We start from the raw sequence: 9,175 nt of genomic DNA, 5'->3' as shown, positions 1-9,175 counted from the left end.
AGCACAGTACTCTCCAGGTCCCTCCAGGCTGTCTCAAAGGGTAAGAGATCCTTCTTTTTTTACTGCTGCATCGTATCCGATGGTACAAATGCACCACAGCTTTTTCACCCACTCATCTACTGATGGGTACGTGGGCTGTTTCCAGAGCTTAGCTATTGTAAATTGCCCTGCTACGCTCTGACATCCAGGCCTGCTAACCTTAAATGGGGAGGGACTTCCCCGCCCAGGCTAGCTAGTTCCTAGATAGCCAATGACTCACCTAGGACACCTTTCACGTGCAGATGAACCAATCCAAAGCCATTACCCCAACCTCCACCTTCCTCAGGTTCTCACAAGGCTCTTACTCACCAGGGCCGACATTCCCTGCCCTTATCACCCACAACTACAGGCAGCCCCGGAGGCCCCGAAATGACTCAAGTGAGCCAATCCTAACCCTGCTAACCCTGCCGTGTTTGCTCCATCCCAGGAAAACCACAATAAAGGCTTTTATGCTTTCCCCTCCCCCCACCCCCCTACCTCCCTACAGCCCCTGGTGCTTCCCAGTGTGGCCCTGTCTGGCGGGGCCTGTTGGAAAAGGGGAAACTCCTCATGGGAACTGGGAGTAACAAACTCTCTTTTCAACAGCACTCATCTCCTGATGTGCTGGCCTCACCGAACTGGAATAACCATAAAACCTGCATTTTAACACCATCTCGGATGGCTGTGTTCTCAGAGCTGCACTGGAGGGCGGACAGCGGGAAGCCTCCCTTAACGAAGGCTCCTCTGTGCTCAGCTGTGTCACAGGTGTCACTTCCGCCCCCGGACTAGGGAAGCGCCACGCCGGCAGGAGCATCGTCACACTTCACCACCTCACTCAGCATCGTCCTCCCCCCGAGCCGGGCAGTCTCCATGGGCACAGGGGCCACCTGTGTTTCTTTTTATATAGAGATACTGCTTCTTACTGGTTTCAGAGAGGAAGGGAGAGGGAGAGCGCGATAGGAACGCCAATGATGAGAATCACTGATCGGATGCCTCCTGCACGCCCCCTACAGGGGATCGAGCCCACAACCCGGGCATGTGCCCTGACTGGGAATAGAACCATGACCTCCTGGTTCATAGATCAAGGCTCAACCACTGAGCCACGCTGGCTGGGCCACGCATGTTTCTTTAACCTATGTCACTGCATCCCAGCACAGGGCTGGTACATGATAAGCATCCGGTAAATATGGGTTCAAGCAATCCACCAGTCTATGCCCCTGCTTCTTTTATCAATAGTCAATGCTGCCGAAACTGGTTTGGCTCAGTGGATAGAGCGTCAGCCTGCGGACTGAAAGGTCCCAGGTTCGATTCCGGTCAAGGGCATGTACCTTGGTTGCAGGCACATCCCCGGTGGGGGGTGTGCAGGAGGCAGCTGGTCGATGTTTCTCTCTCATCGATGTTTCTAGCTCTCTATCCCTCTCCCTTCCTCTCTGTAAAAAATCAATAAAATATATATATATTTTAAAAAATCGTCAATGCTAAGTGCCTCTTTCTAGAACCCTTCCCTGGCCTCGTTAATTTCCCCTTTGTGATGGATTGTGACTTGATCATAACTTGGGGGCATGTGCCATCTTCCCGATCAGGACATCAGTCCCCTGGGGCTGAGCCTGAGTCTATGGTCCCCACACCCCTTCCCCCCACCCCTCCTCACCCCCCCACCTCCCCACCCCCGCCTTTCCCTGCTGCCCCAGGGGCTCGGTCTGGCCACACGCGGTGCCCAGGAGCAGGTTCCAGCTGGAAGGGGTGGTTGCCTGACTCAATCGGTTTACCCTGGAGCCATAGGGAGAGCACTCCGGGGCACAGTGGAGCCTTCATTGGGTAGAAAAGCCCACATCAAAGGGGCCCAGACCCTGCTCACCAGGTGGCATCTGAGAGGCCACCACACACCTGGGGTGTGCAACAAGTCCTCCCCTCCCCACGGTAGAAGAGTCCCACCCTTTCCCCACCCCTCAGCCCCAAAGCCCTGGCTCCACCACTGGACACACCCTTTTTATTGCCATTCACCTGGTCCTCTCCCTCCCAGGGGAGACCCATGGGCCATGCAGCTGCAGAGGCCTGGCTGTAAATCAAGACCTGCCACTCACCACCAATGTGCCATTGACACATGCCTCTGAGCCTCGGTTTCCTCACCTATTGACAATACCCCGTCTCCAAATTCCTGGGAAACGAAAATGACTTTACTTATGCAAAGTGCCCAGGACTTCATCCCCGCCCCCTTGTCCCCTGGGCCTCACCTTGGTGATCTAGGGAGTAACTGCTCGCCCCACCCAGGACGAAGAGGAATTCTCAGCAGGTGGGTAGAAACGCTGACCTAGTCTACATCCCTAGACCCACTGAAATCTCCGGAGAGGATTGTTGAAAAATGGGGATTTCTTGGGAGCCACCCCAAACCTCCTGAATCAGTAAGGGATGGGGAGGGGTGGGCCTGGACACTGAATTTCTAACACACACGCTCCGTGTCAGTGCCTCTGGAATTCAGAATCACTGCCTTGGCCACGGTGGGAAGACAGGGACCCTGCTGCCCGTCACCCGTGGGGCAGGGGGGAGGCCGGCTGGATGAACTCAGGTCTGCAAAACTCTGGGGTCTGGAAACAGAGAGGGAAGTCCCTGTTGACAAGCAACGTGACATAAGCGTGGAGCTGCCATAAGGTCGGGGTGACCACTGGACTTTTCTTAAACAAACACTGATCAGGAGAGGAGACTCATCCAGCGCGCCCGGCTCCGTCCGCGGCGCCTGTAAGACCGGCTGTTGTTCCTATTGCACCTGGCCCCACCCTGGCCTCGGGGACTTGGAATCCAGCTCCTGAGAACAGGATGCACTTTGACCCACGGCCCACGATAGAGGCTACAAGAGGAGCAAAGAACAAGAGACCCAAGAAGGAGAAGATGATGGTGGAAGATGGATTCACCGGGAAGAAGGCACGGGAGGCACAGTCTTTGAGCCGACTCCACAGGGCTGCAGGGATGTGCACCAGCAGAGAGGGTCGGGCGGAGCCCCAGCCCTGCGCAGGCACGTGAGGCAGCCAACGGGAAATGAACTTGGGGGAGGGGGCGGGGTGGTAAACCGAGGCTGGAGTGTGAGGGGCTGTGGACACAGGCACGAGTCAGGATTTTCTCCTCGTCAAGGCTTCAGAGACAAATTCCTCGCAGAGTGGGGATTATTCTCATTTTTAAATTCGATGCCATCATTTAGAAATCACGACGGATCGCATCACTGCCTAGAGTAAGCATCTCTGAACAGTGGGGCCTGGCAGTGCTGGGCCTGCCCACCTGGCACCCTCACGGGGTGAATCCTCGGTTTACCTGCCTGGCCCCTGTGGGGTGCACGGGTTTGAGATCCTGGCCTTTGGGGACCCAGAGAGGACCTCGGTCTACGGAGGACACAATTAGATTTATGCTACGGAAGGTCCAGCTGGTGCTGACTAATACAGTGACAAGGACACGGATGGGGAGAAGGAGGAAGAGAAGAGAGGAAAAGAATGGCTGATAGTGACTGAGCTTCTACGAGGCTTTCCACCGGTTAACCCATTTTTGCTCTCACCACAACCTGATGAGGTTGGTATGCTGTCACCCCCATTTTTCAGATGAAGACATTGAGGCCCAGAGAGGTGAGGTCACTTGCCTAACATCACACAGCTGGTAAGTGGCAGAGCCGGGTCGTCTGGACCTGGAACCCCTAGCCCCGGCGAGATGGTGCGGGTGAGTCTCCCTCGGCCTCTCATCCTGGGAGTCTGTCCGGTTTGGAGGGTGAGGCTGTGCCCCACGCCTGCCCCTGGCCCGGGCATGAATGCCATGTGTTTTTCCCGAGCTTTCTCAGGAGGGCAGAGGCATCAAGAGCCGGGTCAGGTGGCTTGGCAGCATTCCCAGGCTCTCCCCTGCTGCTCACTGCAGACCCCCCCCCCACTGTGGGAACCAGGGGCCCCCAAGAGGGAGAAAAGGGACCCAGGCGGGTCTCCTGCCACACCTGCCGAGGCTCCACCTGCCCCACACTCGCCACACCCAACCCTCCCAGCACAGCTGATTTGCAAAAGAGAAAATAAAGCACGCACACAAATAGTGACCAACCCCATGCGTCTCCTAGCATCGGGTGATGTTTGGTCAAGAGCTTCCTCCCTCTTCAGGAGCCGCGGACACTCCTGACATCCTCCAGCTGCTGCGGGCTCAGGTGGCTGATCACAAGTTCAGCCCCGGGGCAGACCCCACCCCCGGGGCAGGCACTGCCGGATCCCAGGAGGCCAGCGCCCGGATCTGCCGGCCGGCCGGGCTCGGTGGCCACCCTCTGCCCGCTCAAAGTCACCTTTGCTCCAACTCCTCAGCTGGCCAGAGCTGGCCCAGAACCCCCTCCGCTCAGCTCAGCGGGAACCAGGAGCCGGCCCCCATTGGGCAATTATTAATCAGATTCTTGACATTCCTCCGCCCCAGGTTGGCTTGGGAAGCATGCTCCCTGAAGGAGGAGGCGGAGCCGAGGCCCAGGACTGGCATTTGGACATGCAGCTGACGGGCAAGGTGGTGCTGTCCGCGGCCGCCCTGCTCCTGCTGACCGCAGCCTACAGGCTGTACAAGTCGAGGCCCGCCCGAGCCCCGCTGTGGGGCAGGAGCGCCAAGGCCAAGGCCGAGGAGGAGGCAGAAGGCTCCGGGCAGCCTGAAGCCCAGGGGGCTGCTCCTGGGGCACCCCACCGGGGCCTGAGATGCCGGAGCGGAAGCAAGGGACCTGGAGTACCGTTGGGCGGCAGCTGGGAGAATCCGGGGGCCTCCCGGCTCCTGGGAACCCCTTCCAGCGACGTGGAAGCCCGAGAGACTTGGAAGCCCGAGAGGAAAGGAGCTGGTGAGGACGAGGGTGGGCGGTGCCTGGAGTCCGGCCTGGCACCTCCTCGCGGCAGTGGCCAGGACACGGGAACAGCTGCTGGCACTAGGCCCGAGCTGCCCCACCGCCCCCCTCTGGGCAGTGAACCCAAAAGCGCCCCAGATGTCCTGGCTGCCGTGGACGGCAGCGGTGTGGGGGGTGGGCCTGCTCCGTGGCAGGACGGCGGGTTCCCCGAGCAGCCAGGGGCTGGGGAGCAGGCGTCCCCCCTCCAGCCCTGGATGGCCCGCTCGGAAGGCAAGACTGACATGAGCCAGAGCTGGGTCCTCGCCGGCGTGCTGGGGGCCTGCAGGGAAGAGGCAGGGGCCCTGCGGGCTGCCTCCAACATGGGCCTGGCCCTGCACCAGCAGGAGGGGGCCACCAACGCCTCCTACACCTTCTCCTCGGTGGCCCGGGTTCGAGTAGAGGAGAGTTTCCTACAGGAGAAGGTGGCGGGGATGCGGCCCAGGCTGCAGGGCAAGGTGTACGAGTACTACGTGCAGTCTACCTCCCAGGCCACCTCCAGAGGCAGGCTGGCCCCCAGTACCACGGCCCTGGCGGAGGCGCCACCTCCCGTGCCAGGCCCCCCGGGAATAGGGACAGTCTCCAGAGGCCTTGACGATGACAGAGAAGGCGGAGCCGATCCAGCTGCCTCCCCCCAGCCTGGGCTGCCCCCCGCGGGGGGCTTCAGCAGGAAGGAGAGCCTCCTCCAGATCGTGGACAACCCCGAGTTTCAGCTGCAGCTCCACGGTTTCGGGAGCCCCCCTCCATCCTGCACAGACCAGACCGCCCCATCCAGCCCCCCCATATCCGGGGAGCCTCTGGAGTCCAGCGCAGCCGGAAGCAGCGGGGACGCCAACCTGCAGCTCGTGGCCGGGACCAATTTCTTCCACCTGCCCCTCACCCCCGGGTCAGCCCCTGATGTCCGCCTGGACCTGGGCAATTGCTACGAGGTGTTGACCTTGGCCAAGAGGCAGAACCTGGAGGCCCTGAAGGAGGCCGCCTACAAGGTGATGAGTGACAACTACCTCCAGGTCCTGCGCAGCCCGGACATCTACGGGCGCCTGAGCGGGGCCGAGCGGGAGCTGGTCCTCCAGAGGCGGCTGAGGGGCCGCAAGCACCTGGTGGTGGCCGACATGTGCCCCCAGGAAGACGCTGGCCGCCTCTGTTGCTATGACGATGAGCAGGACGTCTGGCACCTGCTGGCCCCTCTGCCCCCGGAGGCTGTGTCCCGCGGCTGTGCCATCTGCAGTCTCTTCAATTATGTGTTCGTGGTGTCCGGGTGCCAGGGGTCCGGGTGCCGGCCCTCCAGCCGGGTCTTCTGCTACAACCCGCTGACCGGGATCTGGAGCGAGGTGTGCCCGCTGAACCAAGCCCGGCCGCACTGCCGCCTGGTGGCCCTGGACGGCTACCTGTACGCCATCGGGGGCGAGTGTCTGAACACAGTGGAGCGCTACGACCCTCGCGTGGACCGCTGGGCCTTTGCCCCGCCCCTCCCCAACGACACCTTCGCCCTGGCGCACACGGCCACGGCGTGTGCCGGGGACATCTTCGTCACGGGCGGCACCCTGCGCTACCTGCTGCTCCGCTTCTCGGCCCCGGAGCAGCGCTGGCAGGTCGGTCCCACGGGGGGCGGCAAGGACCGCACGGCCGAGATGGTGGCGGTCGATGGCTTCCTCTACCGCTTCGACCTCAACCGCAGCCTGGGCATCAGCGTGTACCGCTGCAGCGCCAGTGCCCGTCTCTGGTACGAGTGCGCCACGTACCGGACGCCCTACCCGGACGCCTTCCAGTGCGCCGTGGTGGACAGCCTCGTCTACTGCGTGGGGCGCCGGCGCACGCTCCTCTTCCTGGCTGACAACATATCGCCCAGGTTTGTGCCCAAGGAGCTGCGCAGCTTCCCCTCCCCGCAGGGCACCCTCCTGCCCACCGTCCTGACCTTGCCCAGCCCCCAGGTGCCTCAGACCAGGGTCTAGCTGCCCCTCCGCTGGGCTCCTCCTGCAAAGCTGGAGGCAAAGAGCACCCCCTGCCCACCGCTCCGTGGGCCGTTTCTGGGAGACCAGGCGGCCAGGAGTTTGGCTGCAGAAGGTGAATTCCAGTCCTACGTCCGTCGGTGGCTGGGCTCCGAGATGCTTTGGTGCCAGCGGGCTGCAGAGGGCAAGGGTGAAATAGAGCTAGGGCCTGGTGCTCCAGGCCGAGGGCAGCCACATCTCCCGGGATGGTTTCAAGTCTGAATTGGGGGGAGGGGGGTTCCCCAGGACCCTAGCACACTTTAGGGGCACAGCCTTATCACAACCACGATTCAGGTGCCAGTTGACCCCCAGTGACCCCTGAAGCTGACCCCGGGCCTCGTTACGGACTAGAGCAGCTGTGTTCCTCTCTCTGGAGCTGGGCTCAGGGATGAGAGCGGGCAGGGCCATGGTGACAGGAGGGGATCGCTCAGGGGGCCCTCAACGACCCCCTGGGGGCATGATGGTCGGTTCAGTTACAGAAGGAGAAGCCAGGACTGTTCCTGTGCTGGAGGCGCCTGCCCGACAGGAGCTCACATTGTAGTGGAGGAGAATGGGCAATTCTGACAAAGATACATAAATAAATAGAACCCATGTCAGATACAGCCACCGAGCCAGCTAAGCAGGCGAGCGGGATAGTGTGAGCAGGCCTTCCTGATAAGACACACTGAGCAGAGACCTGAGTGGAAACCTGGGGGCCTGCAAAGTCCGGGGTGGCTCAGGGCCCGGGAAGCCCGGCCTTGCACCTGAGAGCCTTTGTCACATGGGCAGGACCAGGTCCTCCTCCTGGGAGCTCCCTCTCGGGGTGAATGGGGTGAACTGGCCGGAACCCAGCTCTTCTGCTGCAGCCCTTCACCTCACGGAGAGAATCCTGTCCCGCCGACATTTATAAGAGAGGTTTCTTGCTTGGATAGAAAGTGCGTTCCCAGGAGAGAAGCCGTGTTCGCACATTCAGAGAGGAGAGTCCAAATAATTTCCAGGACATCACCGCCGCCGCCACGGCTGGGTGTGTGGCTGGGTGTCGGGCGGCCCACGTGACGCCGTGGGTTCAGGGTCTAGGGTTTCCACCGGACCGTGGTGAATAGCCGGCCTGCCCACCTGGGGCCCTCAGCCTCAGAGTGGCCTGTTGGTCCAATAAAGCTTGTCCCTGGGCCATCTGCTTTCCCAATAAGAGTTCTTTCTCCTTCAGGGGAAAATAAAAAAGAATCTTAAATGTGGGTTGCTTTTTACATTAGGCCAACCATGCCATTATAGAGAAATTGGAAAAGAGAGAAAAGTATGAAAAAAAATCGCCCCAATTAACCCCTGCTGTGACACGGGTCTCTCCAGCCTGTCTCTTCTGTGTGTGATTTCGGCCGGGCTTGATTCTGGCCTAGGCGTGATTATGCTGAATTTACAATTCAGTTCTGCTCCCTTTTTTTCACCTCACTTTTGAGAATAAGCATTTTCCCGTGTTATTACAAACCCTCGGTAAACATCATTTCAATCGTTGCACAACATTCCACCCAGTGGCTGCACCACGGTTTATTTAAGATCCCCCCACACACCCCCTGTTGGGCTTGTAGATTTTTTTTTTCTGTTGGTTTCTTTTTCTCTCATAAATAAAACGTCCCTTGTTTTCCTGTTCCTCTCTGTCTGGGGCCTTCATCAATATTTACAAGAGAAGCCCAGCCTAGGTCGTGTCCAGAATAGCAGGGTTGTTCAAGCAGGGCTGGGGCCTGGGCCCCGCTCGGACTGCAGGGCACAGGGCTGCCCTTGGAAATGCCCAGCCTGAAACGAGAGCTGTCTGGAGGGGCCATCCCAGGTGCCCCACCCTGAGTTGTTCCTGGAGCTATAAGACGGAGCCCCTGATCTGCACATGCAGGTGCTGGACGAGATGCTTCCTGCATAGCATCTCACTGATCCTCACCACCATTCCATTTTACAGGTGAGAAAACTGAGGCTCAGAGAGTTCAAAAGAACTTGCCCTTCATGGCAAAGTTCAAAGACCCTCAGTTGCCTTAAAAGCATCCTGGAACCGGGCCTACTCCCAACATGGTGTCTTCCCATTCCCCTCTCAGGAGGCACTGGAGCCCAGTTGGCATCAGCTGTCATCTGGGCTGTCCCCAGTCCCTTCTCCACCCACACCAACCAATCACGCTCTGTCCTTGAACTTGGAACTCAACTAAACCTTTCTTAAACTCTGACCCTCATTCTCTGCACCTGTAAAATGGGTTCGCCACTGCCAGCCCATCGTGGATGTTAAAGAACTAAGAGAACGTGTGTAAAGCACCCAGCCCAGGGACTGCTCCAAAATCGGTCTGGGTGT

At 59.6% G+C, this 9,175-nt stretch overlaps 1 protein-coding gene across 3 annotated transcripts; it reads left to right on the top strand.

Moving 5' to 3' along the window:
- Positions 1-2,079: 2,079 nt before the first annotated feature.
- On the top strand, positions 2,080-8,493 carry KLHDC7A (kelch domain containing 7A). Of its 3 annotated transcripts, XM_079777736.1 has the most exons (3): positions 2,080-3,028; positions 3,603-3,717; positions 4,441-8,493. In XM_079777736.1, the coding sequence occupies exons 2-3, from the start codon at positions 3,709-3,711 to the stop codon at positions 6,832-6,834; spliced, it is 2,403 nt and encodes an 800-aa protein (XP_079633862.1). In that variant the 5' UTR covers positions 2,080-3,028; positions 3,603-3,708; the 3' UTR covers positions 6,835-8,493. The 3 variants fall into 3 exon arrangements, with proteins under 3 accessions (XP_079633862.1, XP_079633864.1, XP_079633863.1); XM_079777738.1 differs by lacking the exon at positions 3,603-3,717 and having other exon boundaries at positions 2,080-3,573; XM_079777737.1 differs by having other exon boundaries at positions 2,080-3,657.
- The last annotated feature ends 682 nt before the right edge of the window (positions 8,494-9,175 follow it).

The sequence above is a fragment of the Cnephaeus nilssonii genome (assembly GCF_951640355.1).
Source record: "Cnephaeus nilssonii genome assembly, chromosome: 7".
Lineage (NCBI taxonomy): Eukaryota > Metazoa > Chordata > Mammalia > Chiroptera > Vespertilionidae > Cnephaeus > Cnephaeus nilssonii.
Note: the sequence above shows the minus strand (reverse complement) of the source record. Positions and strands in the feature narration are given on the sequence as shown.